The sequence below is a fragment of the Brassica rapa genome, chromosome A10 (genome assembly GCF_000309985.2).
Source record: "Brassica rapa cultivar Chiifu-401-42 chromosome A10, CAAS_Brap_v3.01, whole genome shotgun sequence".
NCBI classification, from domain to species: Eukaryota; Viridiplantae; Streptophyta; class Magnoliopsida; order Brassicales; family Brassicaceae; genus Brassica; species Brassica rapa.
In genome coordinates, this window is record NC_024804.2 from 877,130 (window position 1) to 896,986 (window position 19,857).

A 19,857-nucleotide genomic window follows, 5' to 3' on the forward strand; every position below is an offset into this window, starting at 1 on the left:
CGATGATAACAGCTCAGAAATTCTAAAACGTCAGGCACAGACGAAATTTGAGCTTGTGTCTAAAGCTGAGAAGGCTCTAGCAGAAATGTTTGGTCGGTTACAAAATAAGAAGACAAAAGTTGCAGATTCTGCACCAACAGTTTCTACCCAAGAGAAAGGAGATAGAGGTACGAAAAATATGGTTGTTGACCGGACTAGGTTCTACGTTTTCTACGAATATGGCTTTGCAAAAAATAAGGCAAAGTTGAACAACTTATTATATCTAGATTTTGCAGATATGTCTACTCGGTTACAAAAGAAGAAGACAACAGTTACAGTATGTGCACCTACTGTGTCCACTAAAGAGAAAGGAGATAAAGGTACGTGCAATGTAGTTGTTGATCCGACCAGGTTCAAGCTTTTTTATTCTAGATAACAAAAATATGATGGTGATCTGACTACTAATTTTTAAACAATTTTGTATCTTACAACTTTACTAATCTTGCTGTTAACTGTAATTGTTGTAGATTACAAAGATGATGGTGATCTGACTAATAAATGTCCAAAGTGTGGGGCTCTTTTCTGGTACAATGAACGTGTAAGCAAGAGTAGGAATGCCAGAATACCTGTATACACTATGTGTTGTATGCGAGGCAAAATTCAGCTTCCAGTGCTACAACCACCACCAGAATTTCTACAGGGTCTGCTTACAAATGATGATCCTATCAGTAAGCATTACCAGGACAATATCAGGGCTCTAAATATGATGTTTTCTTTTACATCTCTGGGAGGAAAAATTGATAACTCAGTCAATATGGGTAAAGGTCCTAAGGTTTTCAAACTTCATGGAGAGAATTTTCACTTGATTGGTAGTGTGAAACCTAAACCTACCGAACCGGCGAAGTTCTCACAGTTATATATTCATGATACAGAAAATGAGGTTCGAAATAGGATATCAGCTTTGAGGTATGTAAGATACACGTTCCCGTCACTCTTTTATACTTTCGTAATTAGAGTGTGGTTGGCATGTTATAATTACTAATGTAATATGTAATTTTTCCATTTCAAACCAGTGGGAATTCGGAACGAAGCAAGATAAGAGAAGATCTGGTTGAGGCGATAATGAACATGCTAAGGGCCTCTAATGTTCATGTGAAGACTTTCAGAAATGCAAAGGACAGATTTAATAATGAAGACGAACGGGAAGAGTTATCTCTGGTTTTGATTCACAGTCGACTAAAGGATGGTCGTGTTTACAATTTGCCCACTTCTTCTGAAGTAGCTGCATTAGTGGTTGGAGATTTTCAGGAAAATATGGACAAGCGTGATATTATTTTGGAGAAAAATTCTGGTAAGCTGAAAAGGATCAATGAATTGCATCCTTGCTATCTTCCACTTCAGTATCCACTCATTTTTCCATATGGAGAAGATGGCTTTCGCTTAGGTATCCAACATGGTTTCACGGGATTAAAAAAAAATAGAAAACCCAACATAAGTATGAGGGAGTTCTTTGCATATCGGATTATGGTTCGTGAGGTTGGTTCGCAGGTCCTTCTACTATCACGCCGTTTACTTCAACAGTTTCTGGTGGGTGCCTATACTATGATCGAGAGCCATCGTCTTCGATATATTCGGAAAAACCAGTCAAATCTCCGGACACTGAAATTTAGCAAGTTTGTTGCTGCTGCAAATGATGGCAATTCTAGCGTGGCTATAGAAGGTAACCGCATCATCATTCCATCATCATTCACAGGTGGTCCAAGGTATATGCATCAAATGTATTTGGATGCCATGTCTATATGCAAATACTTTGGATTTCCAGATCTTTTTATAACCTTCACATGTAACCCTAAGTGGCCCGAGCTAACAAGGTATTTTAAGAAGTACAACCTCAAGTCTGAGGATCGACCAGATTTGTGTTGTAGACTTTTTAAAATTAAGCTTGACAGCATGATGGATGATCTTACAAAAAAGCAGCTTCTTGGAAAGACAGTCTCTGGTATGTCATTAATTAAATTTAATATTTTTTTCATTTCGAATATTTATGCACAGTTTTCTAAAGTACTTGCTGATTAAGGTTAAGTCCTATTTATGTACTTTTATTGTTCCTAACTTGATTAATATTTTCTGGCAGCTATCTATACAATAGAGTTTCAGAAAAGAGGACTCCCACATGCTCATATTCTATTGTTCATGGACTCTAAGCACAAACTTCCAAATGCTGAAGATATTGATCGCATCATAGCAGCTGAAATCCCTGATAAAGCCGAAGAACCAAGATTATATGACATTGTCAAGGACATGATGATTCATGGTCCATGTGGGAAGGTTAATAGAGATTCTCCATGTATGCAAGATGGGAAGTGTAGCAAATTTTTTCCTCGAAAACATGTTGAGAAGACAACTGTGGATGAACAAGGGTATCCTGTTTATAGGAGACGAGAAAATGGGTGCTCTGTTGAGAAGAAAGGAATTCCATGTGATAATCGGTTTGTGGTTCCCTACAACAAGGAGCTATTGCTTGCGTATAATGCTCATATTAATGTGGAATGGTGTAATCAGTCGCGGTCTATTAAGTACTTATTTAAGTACATTAACAAAGGCCAAGACCGTGTTACAGGAACGGTTACTCAGAAGTGTAGTGTCGAGGCTACTTTGGCAGGAACATCAACTAACACGGCAGATGTAGTAGGTGATACCAGAGCCACAGAAGCTGATAGGACAGCTGCAGATGGAGGGGAACCAACTATTGACGAAATTAAAAACTATTTCGATGCAAGGTATATATTGTTTATGTTCTATGTGACTTCTATATTGTTTTATATAAAATTTTCTTTAATTGAAGTCAATTCCATTTGTTTATTTATAAATAGATATCTATCTGCTTGCGAATCGTCATGGAGGATTCTAGCATTCCCAACGCAATACCGTTCTACACCTGTGGAGAAGCTTACGTTTCATCTTGAGGGAGAGCAACCAGTAGTCTACAAACATGGTGATACTGTCGAAAGTGTATTGGCTCGAGTGCAGCTTACAAAGACTATGTTTTTAGCTTGGTTTGATTGTTGTGAACTATACCCTGAAGCTAGAGAAATTACATATGTGGAAATGCCTACCCGATTTGTCTATGATGCTAAGCAAAAGGTTTGGAATCCAAGAAAGAAAGGTTTTGCTATTGGAAGGTTAACACCCGTTTCTCCAGGTTCTGGCCCACGTTATTTTCTGAGGGTTCTTCTTAACAAGGTAAAGGGTCCAAGGTGCTACAATGATATCAAGACGGTTAAAGGGATAATCCTACCCAGTTATGAGGATGCCTGTTACGAGCTTGGTTTGCTGGATGACGACAAAGAGTATATTGAAGGATTAAAAGAATGCAGTTTTTGGGCTTCCAGCGGGTACGTGCGCCACTTATTTGCAAAGATGTTGTTATCTGGGTCTCTATCTATGCCGAAATTAGTATGGGAATCATGCACTGATATATTATCAGAAGATGTCCTATACATTGAGAGGAAGAAGCGTAAAAATCCTGGTGAGCTCAAGAAGTATTTTTTTTTAAATATAGATGAGCATTTATTCTGTCTTCTAACAAACTATTTTTTATTGGCATATCAGGACTCATTTTGAGTGAGGAAGAAGTGCTGAATGAAACGTTAGTATTGATTGAAAAAATACTGCGTTCAAAAAATAGTTCACTGGCTAAGTGGGAGACAATGCCAAAACCTGTTTTTATTGATCATTCTGTTTATGACAACAATCTATTACAAGAGGAGCTAAACTACGCAAGAGAAGAATTGCGAGGGCAACATGACGAGTGGATTACACAGTTGACTGATGAGCAAAGGTCTGTTTATGATGCAATTCTAGGATCGGTTATGAGTGGTAAAGGTGGAGTCTTTTTTGTCTATGGGTTTGGAGGAACGGGAAAAACATTTTTATGGAATATTCTTTCAGCTGCAATAAGGTCAAAGGGTGATGTTGTTCTTAATGTTGCATCTAGCGGTATTGCTTCTTTATTGCTTCCAGGTGGGAGGACCGCTCATTCAAGGTTTGGTATTCCTATAAGTCCAGATGAGTTCTCCACTTGCAATATAGAACCTGGAAGCAATCAGGCCGAATTGGTTGCGAAGGCTTCAATGATTATTTGGGACGAAGCCCCTATGATGAGCAAACATTGCTTTGAGGCGTTGGATCGTACTTTATGTGACATTATGAAGACTACTGATGGAAGGCCATTTGGTGGCAAAGTAGTTGTTTTTGGTGGTGATTTCCGGCAAATACTACCAGTAATTCCAAGGGGAAACCGAGCTGATATTGTCATGGCGGCGCTAAACTCTTCTTATCTATGGAAGCATTGCAAAGTGTTACAGCTGACAAAGAATATGAGGCTCTTTTCAGAAACAGATCCTCGAGAAGCTGAGGAGATTAAAAAATTTTCCGACTGGATTTTGGATGTAGGTGACGGAAAGATTAACGAGCCAAACAGTGGAGAAACTATGATTGATATTCCTAAAGATCTGCTGGTTATGAAGTGCACTGATCCTATTGAAGCTATCGTCTCTGAAGTATATGGCAACACTTTCAAAGATTCGAAGGATCCATTATTTTTCCAGGAAAGAGCAATATTGTGTCCTACGAACGAAGATGTTGATGTTATTAACAACTATATGCTTGATCGTCTAGCAGGTAATTTTTTAGACGTTGCACACTATTAAACGTTAGCTATCAGTTTTGTTGCTACTATGTTCTTTTATACTGTGTATCATAGGATTCTTACGACACATTTTTCTTTATTAGGTGAGGAGAGGACTTATTTGAGTTCAGATAGTATTGATCCAGCTGATTTAAAATCCAAAGATGACTCTGTTTTTTCTCCAGAGTTTTTGAATAGTATCAAAACATCAGGATTACCTAATCATGCTCTAAGGCTTAGGATTGGTACACCAGTTATGCTGATTAGAAATTTGGATCCCACAGAAGGACAATGTAATGGGACAAGGTTGCAGATTACTGGGCTGGCTAAACATATTCTTCAAGCGAAAATCATCACTGGAACTCGAGTTGGTGAGACGGTTTTTTTACACCGAGTCTTGATAGAGCCCTCAGATTCAAAGCTTCCTTTCAAAATGAGACGTAGGCAATTTCCCCTGAAAGTGGCCTTTGCTATGACCATCAACAAGAGCCAGGGTCAAACACTATCTAATGTGGGTTTGTTTCTACCAAGACCTGTTTTTTCACATGGGCAATTGTATGTGGCTGTGTCAAGGGTAAAGTCAAGGAAGGGATTGAAAATTCTGATTACTGATAAAGACCAAAAACCTCAAGATTCAACCCTCAATGTTGTATTCAAGGAAGTTTTCCAGAATCTGTTTGAAAACTGCAATGCAAAATAGTTTTCGTGGAACTAAGCTAATGCTTCCAGGTCTGTTGTTTCATCTTTTTATTTGCTATATTCTTAATGTTTTTTTCAGCTCACTTTCTCTAAAAACGTGACACAGGTTTTGAAGCAGAGAGTCATGAAATCAATACGTACTAGAATGTAAGCCTTCCCTCGAAACAGTACAGATGAACCTTAATTCGCTATGTTTATATGTATATTAATTGCCCTTAGTTTGCTTGATTTCTATTTTCTGAAAGGAAATGGCGAGAACGAGCATGCAGCAATACTTTTCAGAGAAGAGAAAATAAGTTTTATTGTTTCACATAGCCTACCAGAAAACCTAATCAAGACAATATTGTTTCACTATCAACATGGTTCCATATTTGGATTTTAAACTCACCAGTCGTACTATAGTAGTTTTATCATATTTTCATTCTGCATCTACAATTGAAAATTTGGAAAACTTACATGTTTGGCTTATTTGACACCCTTGGAATTGTAGACGTTTCACGGTTCTTCTTTTAAATTTGTTCCATTATCTTTTCATTCCTGTATAAGAAAATATAATGCATAGATAAGTTGGTATTTAATAGATTTTATAACAGTGATGACAATAAAATACAAGTTTACATTACATATAATATGTAAGTGCACTATATTTAAATTCAAATAGTTTTCTCACTTTTATTTACAGAGGAAATTATTGTTACAAATTTTGTGAACCCTAATGAAACTACATTATCACGACCAGAGTGTTTTTAGCATTTTTCATTGAAAAATTTTCGACATCTCCTATATATATAGTCTGGTCTATCGGCATGCATGCAGCATAAAAAGTTATGTTTACTATATATACAGTATGATAATTTTCAACATACATGTTTTAAATTATTTTATTGACATTGATTGCTTGGTGAGCAAGCCTTCGGCGCTTTTTGTGGAGGACATGTATCCTTTTAGCCCTCTATATATAAAACCAGGGTTTTATTTTCAAATATTGGGAAATACTGTCAGAAAAAAAAACATAAGCTGTTAGAGTTGACTACTTCATAATACAGAATATAAATATAAATATAAATATAAATATAAATATATGTGAAGTGTATAATGTCTTAATGTAATTAAACCATCTGATGAGTTAGATACTTATCATATAAGCGAATTCAGCAAGATCTCCCTGTAGTAGAAGCATTTTTTTATCACAAGGCCGATCATTTTGCATGATTTACAATAGTCAATAGCAAAAATATATTCTTATTTAAATTCCGATATTAAATTGATGCCAAAAGTAAATGTAAATTCGATCATATCGCTTTGATTGTCAATTTGTACGATAAAAAAGGCATTGACATATTATGTTATGAACCATTTTAAAGACGAATATTTTCAATCAATGTCATTAAACGGAATTACTAAAAATAGCTTCACCAAGATGCTGTGTACTTTAAAATATATATATATATGTGTCACCTATTCAGACTAACTAACTCATTATACTAGAAAAAAATACCTGATCTCCATTCTAATCTATTGTATCTAGCGGAGATGATGTCTGTCCAAACTTTGCTGGGTGACTTGAATCTTGACATCCGTGAGCCTGCAGTTTGTGTAACCCTCATAAGCAAATGGGTCACAATTACTGGTACAATGTTAAAGAAATCAGCCATGGTTTTGGTTGATCAGAAAGTAAGGGACGTTGTACTGATTTTTCTCTCATAATAACTATAATATTTAGCTGAATATATTTTTATTAAAAAGATTCTTTGTTTGATTTATTATTTTCTATTATCTTTTAACAGGGAACTACAATAGAAGGAACTCTATATGAAGAGTTGGAAGCTTCAAATCAAATCACCATGGATGAAGGTGATTGGTTTGAAATTCGAAATTTCAAATTGATCCATGCTTCCGGTTTGATACGGTTGAGCACGAACCGATATCATATTGAAATGACAAATTCGTCGGTTATTTCAAAAATTCAACCAAAGATGTTTGGGAACTACTATTGTTTTGCCCACTTTCTCAACGTCTTACGTGGTCTCTCCCACCCAATGTACTCTATAGGTATACATGTGTTATTTTATATAATTTAAGATAGTTATTTTTAACATATAAGGTTTTGATACTTACAATGGTTAAAAAACCAATGTTACCGTGTTAATGTTTTAGATCTTTATGGAGCTTTGGTCGGGGTAGGGGAACTCCAGGCATATGAAGATGACATTTATGGTGGAATAAGCCATAAAATTAATTTCTCTTTGATCAATATCGGGTGTGTACTTTCCCTATATTTATGTAAATATTTCATTTATTAAAGCAATTAGAGCAATATATTGCTTTGTGTTCAGACTATATATTTTTGTCGACATACAGGTTTGATGAAATAAAGTGTGTTGCATATGGAGATATGGCTATCGAGTTTTATCATTTATGGAACTCCACTGTTTCGTCTGTAGTTCTATGTGTCTTGAACTTCTGGCAGATTGAACGGGCTGAAGGTAAATAATAAAATAGATTTTCAAGGATTAAGTTTGTTCCAAAACAATTACTGTTAGAGTGGCTAATAAAGGGATATTATATATAGGTAGGTTCAAGCATATGAGAAACATTGAGGGGTTCTCAAAAATTTTGATTGAACCTGAAATTACAGAGATTCAAGCATTCCGAATGAGGTACTAACATCCACCATTCTTTTACACAATGGAAAATGTGATCGTGTATACAATGTATAGACTTATTATGCATACCGGACGTTTTATATGTTACATTCAGGATTCCACCAACCCCATATTGAAGTCATAGCAGGTGATTTGAAGAAAGATTTCAGCTTCAGTGAAACGAGGCACCTTGAAGTTTTTTTTTGGCAATAATTTGTTTCAGTTTTGTTTATGATGCTTTTTGCAATGTTTTCATTCCATATTATTTAATATACTTCATTTGGCTTTTATATTATGAGTTACTGGGAAGACGGACCTAAATACATTTTGGAAAAATCCAGTGTCCAACACAATAAATTACAAAGTACGAATTTTGGAACTAACCTGAACATTTGAGTTTAGTTGGAGATAGAGAGATTATCGAGGTCAAATATTATAACACCGATCTGTGACGCAGACTTGCGCGGAGAAGCTAATTAGCTATTCATCGTCTCGGGGATGTCGAAGACGGTTACCGGCGCAGAATGATTAACATCAAGGAGAACGGAGCAGACTTCGAAGAAAACAATTTCATATACATGAACCGTTTGTCTAAGTTTGGCTACACAAATTCTTTGATCGTCAATTAGAAATCAAACATGGTGAACCCTAACCCCCTTTTCTGTTTTTTTCGATGGCAAGAGAAAAGAGTTCTAATGTTATCGGTTTGTTAAAATGAAGAAATTAGGTAGTGTTTCAACAAAAAAAAGTAATTAGATTAAAATTAATAATTAATAATGGTCCATTAGCATATATGATTTAGATAAGCCCATCAATATAAGAATTAAAATGTTTCAAAAAAATCCAAAAGAAGCCCATCGACAATGGAGTAATACTATTCTACCAAATATTTATGATCCGATCGGACACTCTCACTCTGCGCTGTAAGGTCCACATCATTTATATAAATACAATACACTTATTATTTCTTTACTATATTTTTGGTTTTGTCGTATATCTTATGCATTCTAAGCAAAATTCTTAAAATATTTAAAAAACCTATGGAAAATAGCAATATTATCCAATATATATGTAATATTATAAAATTTAAAAATTAAAACTCATCCCGCGCAGGGCACGGGTCTCATCCTAGTATATATATATATATTAATCTTAGTATCATTTTGCTTTCTTTGAAAATATGGCTTACATGACACGGTGAGCAGGTTGTGGGCTTTAGGTATTTAAAAACAAAATGTAGAGGTCACGTAGACTAAACAAGCAAACAAGAAGTGGTGCATTTCATGGTAAATAGCCATCAAACAAAAGTATAAAAAGTTGGTGGATAAAAAAAGTATATACTGTATAATTTGCAGAAATAAAAGCTAAACTAGGTCAAGAAGTGTAATTTCGAGCATTAAACAATATGATACTTGTATTTTCATTTGTTTGATTCTTGCGATGTATAAACAAGACAAATTGTGCATGACAAGCGACGGCTATAATCATGCCTCACGACATAAAAGTATAGAATAACCAAAAAATACCGACGAAAAACAGACAAAGTTATGGTCGAAAAATCAATCATTTAACTTTTACAATTAGACCTGGGAAAAATAACCGGAACCGAAGAATCAAACCGGAACCGAACCGAAATACCCGAAACCAGACCAATATCTTCAAATATCCGAACGGTTCCTATATTTTTATATCCGAAATAACCGAACCGAATCGAAAATAGATCAAGTACTAAATAAATCTTCTAACCCCTATCCAAACTATCCGAAACCCAAAATACCCGAACCGAACCGAACCGAAACCCAAAATGGCCAGGCCTAATTACAATGATTAAACCCTTACGAATTAGGTTGACAAAAAAAAACTTATGAATTACGACTAAGTTCAATATCAGGAACAAATGGACCTTCTAATATAAACCCAAGAAAGGACCTAAAAATGTTAAGCCCGGTTTAAATAATCCTCTCACTTAGGCCCGTATAAGGCCCATAATAAGATTTCACATAAAACACCAAATAAAAACAGTTAAAAAGGAAACTTTGGAGCCATCTAGAGATTTGTAGTAGATACGGTTTCCACCTTTACCGCTAACGTTTCATCATGTTATCACGCGTCTTCAAGAACGTTCCCTTCGTCTTCCCGCAACTGCTTTTATAACTTCCAAAACCCTTTTCTTCTCTCGTAATAAGCAAATCAATACCTCTGAGCCCCTCACGATCGAATATTCCCGCGTTTTTTTTTATTACAGGAATATGCATAAGTGGAATCTTCCCTACCGCAAAGATGACGTGGAGAGCGGCGGCGAGAGACCTCTGTATCCGACGATGCTCGAGAGCCCCGAACTCCGGTGGGGCTTCATCCGCAAGGTTTACTCCATAATCGCTTTTCAGCTTTTACTAACAATCGCCGTCGCAGCCACGGTGGTCACCGTACGTCCCATCGCCGTGTTCTTCTCCACCACTAGCGCCGGCCTTGCTCTCTGGATAGTTCTGATCATCACGCCTCTTCTAGGTAAACTTTGCTAACTCGAGTTTTTTTTTTGTCTGTTCGTTTGAGTTTGTGTCTGAAACTGTTTTTGTTTATTGCAGTGTTGTGTCCTTTGTACTATTACCACCAGAAACATCCGGTGAACTACTTGCTTCTTGGTGTTTTCACGGTGGCTCTCGCTTTCGCCGTCGGGCTATCATGTGCATTCACAAGTGGTAAATACATTCTTTACTTGTGACACACTCTACTCTTTTGTTCGTTTCTTGCCTTTCAAGTGACTCTGCTTAAATAACACGCTAACGACTAAAAAATTAAATGAAGTCTCCAACACATATCTGAGATGTCTTTTTCTTACTTCCCCAGTACTCAATAACACGTTAAGGAATACTAAATAACATAATTTTTTTTTCTACTAAATAACAAAAAGAAAAAAATCAGAGATGTAAAATAAAGTTGTGGCTAAGGTAACTTTGTTTGTTGGAACAGGGAAAGTGATTCTTGAGTCAGCGATTCTGACAACAGTAGTGGTGCTTTCCTTAACCTTCTACACCTTCTGGGCTGCAAAGAAAGGATATGACTTCAACTTCCTCGGCCCATTCTTGTTTGGTGCTATCATCGTTCTCATGGTCTTTGCTCTTATTCAGGTAAACAACACACATGTCATTCCTCTTACACTTGCTTTGTTTTTGGTTAAACATTTGATTGAATATATGAGCTTCATCTTTGTTTCAATGTTGTGCAGATCTTTTTCCCGTTGGGTAGGATCTCAGTGATGATCTACGGTTGCTTGGCATCTATAATATTCTGCGGCTACATAGTGTACGATACAGACAATCTCATCAAACGTTACAGTTACGATGAGTACATCTGGGCAGCAGTGTCGCTCTACTTGGACATCATCAACCTCTTCTTGTCTCTCCTCACCATTTTCAGAGCTGCCGAGAGTTAAATGACTTAAACTTTAATATGTAAATCTCTAATACTACCGAAGGTGTTTTGTTTTTGATTCATGTATATATAAAACTTGAATTCACTTCCATTATTGTTACGTTTTACTCCACAATTCAAAAACGATCAAGGAGATGGAGGCGGTTGCTGCACACACCCGCAAAACGCAAACCGCTTCTTGATCCTCTTCCTTCGCTCACCCCTCACTCCTCCATAGATATAATCCTTAAGAAGAGTCCTCGTTTTACTATCCGAAGTCTTAGCTTTAGCTCGATCCTCTCTTTCTCCTTCTAGCTTCAGCAACAGGAACTGTAACCTCTGTATCTCAAACTGCAACCTCCCAATCTTCTCCGAACCTCTCCTCGCTTGCTCCGATATCCTCCTCCTTCTGCTCCTCTCGTCCTCATCAAGATCCACTGAAGATTTGCTTCCGTCTGATATCTCAAACCCGCTTATGACTTTTGTTACTAGTTTCCTGTTGACGCTTAGAAGCTTCTCCAAGGCTTCCTCCGCTTCGTGGATCTGTCCCTTGACGGCTTCGTATTCGTCTTCTTTCCCTTTCTCGCTTGTCTCCTCTCTCTCCACTTTGCTTTTCAAATCCTCCACGGCTATATGAAGATTCGAGAGCTTCTGTAGATCAGAATGAAGCCGCTCGAGGACTTTCCTCTTGTTTACTTCTTTGTTTGGGTCCGTGAACCTGTCGGAGATCTCTAGTTTGTCCACAACAAGTGACTCTTCGGACAAGGACTTACCCGTCTGTGCCTCAAAACTGTGATCATCTTCTATCTTGAGAATGTCTCTCTTGCTAATCCCATATGATGAGCAATCAGAGACCTGGTCGAGGACAATATCTTTGGTGATCATTTCACTTTCCTGTGAATAGATTTCATTGTTCTGTTTCCGGAGACTTCCGCTTCTCCTTCTGCTTCTTCGGGCAGATGTTCTTAGTTCTTCCACTGCGAGCTTCTTGGTTAAGGCCTCTTCAATAGCTTTTATTCTCAAACACATTTCTTCCAACTCTAAGAAGCCCTCCTTGTTGTTATCCACCATAGAAGCAGTGTCCTGGTATGAGATAAGCACAAAAAGATTGGTTACTTTCACACAAGAAAATATTAAAATTGACAAAGAAACGGATGCAATGGTCCAACGATAAAGCTGTCTTAACGCTTCATTAGAAGGAGAGTTTGCTAAGATAACATACCGTGGGTGGTTCATCCTCGAGTTCATGTGGCATGTCAATATGTTTTTCTAAAGATTCTATGCTTTCCTTCAACAATATAATAGCTTGGAAGTATTTCCTCATAAGATCTTCTTGTCCTTTGTTAGCATCCTCTAAGTTGTTCACTCTTCCTTTAAGCTGGTCAATCTCAACGTCTTTTCGTGTACATCTACTCTCAAGGTTATTGTAGGCTTCCACTAACTCATGGACCAACCCTTCCAGTAATGTTTTATGAACAACTAAAATCTGCAAATCTCCAAACAGTGTTGAAGCTTGAGACTCCCATTGTTCAACCTCGTTCTTCTCTTTGGAAAGCTTTTGGTTCAGTTGGTCAATCTCCACGTCTTTTAGTGTGCATCTATTTTCAAGGTTATTATAAGCTTCCGCTAGCTCATAAGTCAACCCTTGCAGCAATGTTTCACTAACAGCTGAAATCTGCAAATCTCTAAACAACGTTGAAGCTTGAGACTCCCATACTTCAACCTCACTCTTCTCTTTGGAAAGCTCCCGGTTTAGTTTTTCCTTCTCCGCTTTGATTCCTTCGAGTTCCATGAGCAAGTTCAACAAGTCAGCTTCCAGTTTCATATTAGCTTCGTTTGCATGACCAGTCTTCTTAACCTGCTCCTCGTAATCGCCTTGGAGTTTCAAAACCTGCTTATCTTTATCTTCCTCTATAGCTTTAGCTTCCTTGTATCTACATTCTAAATCCTCCACTGCCTTGGATAGTTCAGATTTTTCACTCTGCACGACGGAGATCATCAGCATAGCTTCTAGGAGCTCTTTCTCCTTCTGAACCAACTCATCCTTCACATCAGCAATTTCATGTTCCAGCTGATCATTGGCTGATCTGGCAGAGAGCAGTTCAGCGTCCGTTTTCTCTAGCAAACTTCCAAGCTGCAAGTTCTCAGTTTCTCTACATTTCAACTTATCACCAACCTCCCTCACCTCTTCCTCGAGCTTGCACTTGACAAAACTGAGCATGTCCAAATCCTCGTTTAGTTTCACTGCTTCTGAAAGTTTTTCCAAAACGAGATTCTCCAAAAGAATAATGAGATTGCTTTGGTATATGGTCTCGGAAAGAAGCAAAGAGATATCATCTTCTAGTTTACGTTTCTCCTCCTCCAACCGCAGTGTTGACTTTGTCAAGCGTCTTTTATCGTCCAACGTTTTGTAATTCTCTCCCTGCAAAGTGACGTAGTCATTTCGAAGTTGCAAGACTTGCCTGTGCAATACTTCTTCTCTGTTGACTCCTTGATTAACTTTTGTGGCCAATTCTCCATTCATGTTGATAAGGTTCTTGGTCTCATCCCGAGAAAGCGAAAGCTTGTAACGCTGAGATTCAAGTTCTTCTTCAAGGAGTTTTTTCTCAGTTGCAATACCAACAGCTTCTGATTTGAGTTGACAAAGAGATTCAACAAGGACAAGGTTCTTAATGGCTGACTGCATGTGCAAATCCTCATTTTCAACCTTTAAGACTTCTTCTCTGTTGACTCCTTGATTAACCTTTGTGGTCAATTCTTCAATCATGTAGATAAGGTTCTTGGTCTCAACCCGCAATGATAATAGCTGGTCTCGCTGAGATTCAAGTTCTTCCTCAAGGGTGTTCTTCTCAGTTGCAATACCAACAGCTTCTGATTTAAGTTGTTGAAGGAATTCAACAAGGACTAGGTTCTCAATGGCAGACTGCCAGTGCAAATCATCAACTTCCACTTTCAATCTTTCTTCTCTGTTGAGTCCTTGATTTACTTTTGTGGTCAATTCTCCAATCATGTAGGTAAGTTTCTTGGTCTCATCCTGCGAAAACAATAGCTGGTAACATTGAGATTCAAGTTCTTCCTCAAGGTTCGTCTTCTCAGTTGCAACGCCAACAGCTTCTGATTTAAGTTGCTTAAGAGATTCAACAAGGACGAGGTTGTCAATGACTGACTGCATGTGAATATCATCAACTTCAACCTTCAAGACTTGTTCTCTGTTAACTCCTTGGTTAACTTCTGTAGTTAATTCTTCAATCATGTGGCTAAGTTTTTTGGTCTCATCCTGTGAAAACGAGAGCAGGTAAAGCTGAGATTGAAGTTCTTGCTCAAGGGTTCTCTTCTTAGTTGCAATACCAACAGCATGTGACCGAAGAAATTCAACAAGGACTAGGTTCTCAATAGCAGACAGCATTTGCAAATCCTCATTTTCCACCTTCAAGACTTCTTCTCTGTATACTCCTTGATTAACCTTTGTGGTCAATTCTTCAATCATGTGGCTAAGGTTCTTGGCCTCATCTCGCAACAACGATAGTTGGAAACTCTTAGATTCAAGTTCTTCCTCAAGGCTTTTCTTCTCAGTTGCAACGCTAACAGCTTCTGATTTAAGTTGATGAAGGAATTCAACATGGACTAACTTCTCAATAGCTGACTGCCTATGCACATCCTCAATTTCCACCTTCAAGACTTCTTCTCTGTTGATTCCTTGATTAACTTTTGTGGTTAATTCTCCATTCATGTGGCTAAGGTTCTTGGTCTCATTCCTAGAAAAAGAGAGCTGGTCACGGTGAGATTCAAGTTTTTCCTCAAGGACACTCTTCTCAGTTGCAATACCAGTAGCTTCTGACCTAAGTTGCTGAAGAAATTCAACAAGGACAAGGTTCTCAATGGCTGACTGCTTGTGCAAATCATCAACTTCCACCTTCAAGACTTCTTCTCTGCTGACTCCTTGATTAACTTTTCTGGTCAATTCTCTAATCATGTAGCCAAGTTCCTGGGCCTCGTCCAGCGAAAGCAAGAGCTGAGAACGCTTAGATTCAAGTTCTTCTTCAAGGGCCTTCTTCTCAGTTGTAATACCAGAAGCTTCTGATTTAAGCTGCTTAAGAAATTCAACAAGGACGAGGTTCTCAATGGCAGACTGCCTGTGCACATCCTCAACTTCCACCTTCAAGACTTCTTCTCTGTCAACTCCTTGATTAACCTTTGTGTTCAATTCTCCATTCATGCATATAAGCTTCTGGATCTCATCCTGCAAAAGCAACAGCTGGGAACGCTGAGATTCATTTTCTTTTTCAAGGACTTTCTTCCCTGTTGCAAGACCAACAGCTTCTGATTTCAGCTGCCGGATAAACTCAACAAGGACGAGGTTCTCTATAGTCCCCTGATGGTTTTCTCTCTGAATCTTCAAAAGCATACCTTGGATCTCATCAAGTCTACTCAACATCTCATGAATATTTTTCTGGTCTTGTGAGTTCTCATCAACAAAATCAAAACCTGGGATAACTTCAAGCTTCATTAATACCTGGAAGATCCCCGTTCTCAGTACTTTAATGCAATCAACCGAGGAATCAATCTGCACTTGTTTCCCACTATTTTCCTGTTCTAGTTCAGAAACTAGCTTCTCCAACAGATGAGCAGCTTGTTTGAGACTCTGATTCTCAGCAACGAGGGAGGAACTCTTCTCAAGCCACTCCTGAAAACATTTCTTCAGAACAATAATCTCAACGTGAGCGTCATGAGCTCTATCCAGTTCCTCTTGATACACTCTCTCCTTGCGTTGATTTTCATCTTGAAGATGATGGATCTTTGATTTCATCCCATTCATCCGACTCTCAGACAGTTGCACAAAACTAGTATAGTCACTGTCCTTGGTATTTAGAGACACTCCCAGCTCTTCAATTTTCTGAAGGCAAGACTCCTTCTCGGTCGCTGATTCCAACACTTTCACTTTTAACTCTGCCTGTTCTTTCTCCAGATCCTCAATGTTTTTCCTCATTATATCCATACGAGAGAGTAAGCTTTCTCTTTCACCAACTAAACTTGACTTGTCATCACTCAGCAAGTGGCATGAGTCTTCTAGGCTTTTCAGTTTTGACTTGAGTTCTTCAAGTTCTGCATTCGCATCGAAAAGAGAATTCTCCAGTAACCTGTTCTCCTCAGAGAGCTTCTTGCTGTCTTCTGTAGCACTCTCCAAACGGGAAACCAACATGTTCTTCTCAGAATGAAGCCCTGATTTCTCTTCTGCAAAAGCTTCCTCCAATGTCTTCAGCTTCCCTCTGATTGTTTCCAGCTCAGAGTTCAAATCTGATATGGAGTTCTCTAGAAGAAGATTCTTCTCAACAAGCTCTTTCATCAATTCTAACTTCTCAAGCAAGGTTATCTTTTCGATACTCTCTCTTTCATTTATTTCATTTAGCTTTGAGTTCTCCTCCTGCAGCTCCTTGATAGAAGATCCAAAGCCTTCTACCATGGACTGGTGTTTCTTTCCCATCTGGCTTAACTCCTCTTTAAGACAGTATATTTCTTGCTGCAAAGCATTCCTCTGGTCCACTCTCAATTCAACTTCCGCCTCAAGTTTCTGTATCGTCTCACGTAATCTCAAGACCTCCTCCTGCAAACTTTTAATGGATGCAGCTGAAGCGAGGTTGAGCTCATTGAGGCTTTTGCTCTCCTCTTTGGCTTCTTGGACTTCCTCCAATAAACCACTGTTACACGCCTCCAAATCTTTAAGGATCTCAGACTTGTTTTGCAATTCCAACGCCAAAGTGTTTAGCTCCTCCTGAGACTGAGAGTGCAATTGCTGCAGGGTTTGAAAGGCCGTCTCAGCCTCCACGAAACGCAAGTGTTCTTCTTGTACAGTAGTCCATAATGTCCCCATCTCTTTCTGTTTCTCCGTGAGCTCATGACTTTGGTTCTCAAGTTTCTCCAATAGACCGTCCAGCTCAGAGTGCAGATTCTGGTTTGATCTCTCGAGCACAACACATTTTTCCTCTGCGAATTTTAACTTAGCAATCCCATCCTCTATTTCACGGCTAAGTCTTTGGGTTTCTTCTTGAGCATGGAACAGCTTGAGCTTTAGATCCGCAATCGTCTCCAGACACTGTTGGTACTGAAGCTCATAAGCTTCGTTTTCTTGAGTCAGCTTGGAGACCTTCTCCTTTAAGATTTCAACTTCACCGTCAGCATTTTCTGCCCGCTGATTGATTAGCCTCGCATCTTCCTCAGCCTTGCGCAGCCTCTCTTCTAGGTTAGATATGGTTTCCAAGCATTGCTGATATTGAACAAGAGCAGCTTCCTTGTCAGTTTCTAATCCAACAAGGCTTTGCTTCAACGCTATAATCTCACCTTCAGCTTGGCTGGCTCTCTCATTAGCCTCCTTCTGAGCTAGAGAAATACGCTCTTCCAAATCAGCTATGTTTTCTAGACATTGCTGATATTGAAGAAGACTAGACTCCTTCTCAACTTCTAGTTTGCTAAGCGTTTCTCTGAGCGTTTCGACCTCAGCTTCAGCTCTTGTGGCTCGTTCACAAAAACACCTGGAGTCTTCTTGTGCACGAGATACCTCAGACTCCATGTTAGTCAGCCTCTCCAAATTCTGATCAAACTGAGCTAAGTTAGCTTCCTTTTCAGCCTGCACTTTCGCAAGAGCATCTTTCAAAGCCACGATCTCAGCTTCAGCTTTGCTAGCACGTTCAGATTCCGAAAGAACCTTCGCATTTCTTCCGTTTCCATCAGCATCATTGAAGTTCAACCCTCTTCTCGCCTTTCCAATTTTCAAGCCTTGAGGATCTTCCATGAAGGCTATATTTCTCTTTACAGTGCTCATATGAGAGGAAGAGATCCCCAATGCACCTTTTTTCAAGTCACTGGGGTAAACCGGAGCTCGGATAGGAGGGTAACTCTCAGGCGTTTGTGGATCAAACTCTTCCGTGGATGGACCGACAAGCGACTCCTCACCAAACATCATGGGGTCTTGGTTCGGGAAAGCTTCTGCCATAGTCTGCTGAGCATGACGAATGACGCCGGTGGCATGATCGTATCTTTCAGCTAAAGCACGATACGCTCGGTAGAACTCTTCAACAAGTTTCATAAGCTCAGGCCGCTTTTTGTAATACATCTCTGCTCGCCTAGCAAAGGAATCTGCATCTTCTTCAATAACTTTGATCATTTGCTTGACTTTACTATCCATATCTGTCAACAAAAACATATTAAAATAAGGCACATTAAAACAACAGAATAGATTTTACAGATGGACAAATAGCTTATCTGAGTAAGGTACCTGTAAGATTCTCCTGAAGCCATTTAGAGTTCTTGGGGCTTATGTGACTATCCCACCACCAAGAATATCGTTTAGTGTTAGCATTCGCAAAAGCAGCCATTTTTTCCCAAGCAAAAAATTACACACACCACCACCACCAAACCAGAATGTTGCAAGTTCAGAGGCGCTCTCAATGCTAAGAGTATACCAATTTCCTCTGTAAGAGTAAAAAGAAAAGAGAGCAAGAGTTAAGCTTCAATTAAAATGAATAAGCTGATCAATTTCATTGGAAAGTGTATAATTTCGATTTTTTTTTGAATGAAACAGAACACAAAAATAGACAAAAGTAGAAACGAATTACCAAGTCAATGAAGGTCAAAATGGAGACAGAACATACTTCACTGGCCAAAGCAATAGGTAAGTAACCTGGTCAGAAACAAATCAAACACTTTGTTACAGATAGAAAAAACCGGATCAGCATAAAAGAAGATTCCTAAGCTCAAATAAACGAGAAACTAGACGATCACACCCAAAATAAAAAGGGAACATATAGCAAAGAGAAACCACATGACCGTAACTGAACTGAGCTTAGCTACAGCAGTTGATCTTACACAAGCGAATCTAACAGTACTGAGATCAAGTCTGAAAGCACACAGATCGCAAAGATCACCTGAAAGAATAGTAGTTCGCCTAATGAGCTTCCGCTTGGCATAGCTCAGCTCATCTTCTTCATTCTAGATCTATCTATCTCCTTCTCTCTCTCTCTCTACAGGCGTTTCAGCTCTGTGTTCCTACTTTTTGACGTTGTGAAGAATTGTTTAGGTACGGTGGTGGACTCATGGAGAAGCTACGAAATGACCATATCACCCTCCTTCACTGTACCCAAAAATGTTTTTTCTTTTTTGTATTAAATTCAATTGTTTTTTAAATTCGAAGTTGCGTGACTTTGCATCTTCGGGATCCCCTTCTCTGCCAATAGATTTGCATTTATAAAAGAAAAAACTTTTCTGGTCTTATGGAGCATTTACGTAAACTAATTATTTAGTCCATGCACGATTAATTTAAATCTGGTGTTCAAAGATTCGATCTGATACTTTCCATTTTCCCATGAACAAGTATTTATAACATTTGATACTTTTCTATATTTTTTTAAAGAAAAATTGTAATGCATCTTTGTTTATAAG

The 19,857-nt window shown here is 38.4% G+C and overlaps 4 protein-coding genes across 5 annotated transcripts; 3 read left to right on the forward strand and 1 right to left on the reverse strand.

Moving 5' to 3' along the window:
• Window positions 1-1,040: 1,040 nt before the first annotated feature.
• LOC117129090 lies at window positions 1,041-4,752 on the forward strand. Its single transcript, XM_033282474.1, has 3 exons — window positions 1,041-1,978; window positions 2,114-3,496; window positions 3,547-4,752. Exons 1-3 carry the CDS (start codon window positions 1,102-1,104, stop codon window positions 4,689-4,691), a joined length of 3,405 nt encoding a protein of 1,134 aa, XP_033138365.1. The 5' UTR covers window positions 1,041-1,101; the 3' UTR covers window positions 4,692-4,752.
• LOC117129081 (ATP-dependent DNA helicase PIF1-like) lies at window positions 4,667-9,723 on the forward strand. Of its 2 annotated transcripts, XR_004452651.1 has the most exons (3): window positions 4,667-5,398; window positions 5,475-5,515; window positions 5,614-9,723. XR_004452651.1 is itself a non-coding variant. In XM_033282462.1 (2 exons), exon 1 carries the CDS (start codon window positions 4,719-4,721, stop codon window positions 5,367-5,369), a length of 651 nt encoding a protein of 216 aa, XP_033138353.1. In that variant the 5' UTR covers window positions 4,667-4,718; the 3' UTR covers window positions 5,370-5,398; window positions 5,475-9,723. The 2 variants fall into 2 exon arrangements, 1 of the variants encoding a protein (XP_033138353.1); XM_033282462.1 differs by having other exon boundaries at window positions 5,475-9,723.
• A 314-nt stretch (window positions 9,724-10,037) lies between these two features.
• LOC103844530 (protein LIFEGUARD 4) lies at window positions 10,038-11,536 on the forward strand. Its single transcript, XM_009121324.3, has 4 exons — window positions 10,038-10,521; window positions 10,599-10,712; window positions 10,984-11,141; window positions 11,240-11,536. Exons 1-4 carry the CDS (start codon window positions 10,263-10,265, stop codon window positions 11,444-11,446), a joined length of 738 nt encoding a protein of 245 aa, XP_009119572.1. The 5' UTR covers window positions 10,038-10,262; the 3' UTR covers window positions 11,447-11,536.
• Window positions 11,478-19,615, reverse strand: LOC103844532 (protein NETWORKED 1D). The gene is made up of 6 exons (XM_033282387.1): window positions 19,344-19,615; window positions 19,035-19,099; window positions 18,695-18,890; window positions 15,558-18,606; window positions 12,647-13,886; window positions 11,478-12,507 (listed from the first exon to the last, which is right to left on the reverse strand). The coding sequence occupies exons 3-6, from the start codon at window positions 18,792-18,794 to the stop codon at window positions 11,572-11,574; spliced, it is 5,325 nt and encodes a 1,774-aa protein (XP_033138278.1). The 5' UTR covers window positions 18,795-18,890; window positions 19,035-19,099; window positions 19,344-19,615; the 3' UTR covers window positions 11,478-11,571.
• Window positions 19,616-19,857: the final 242 nt, after the last annotated feature.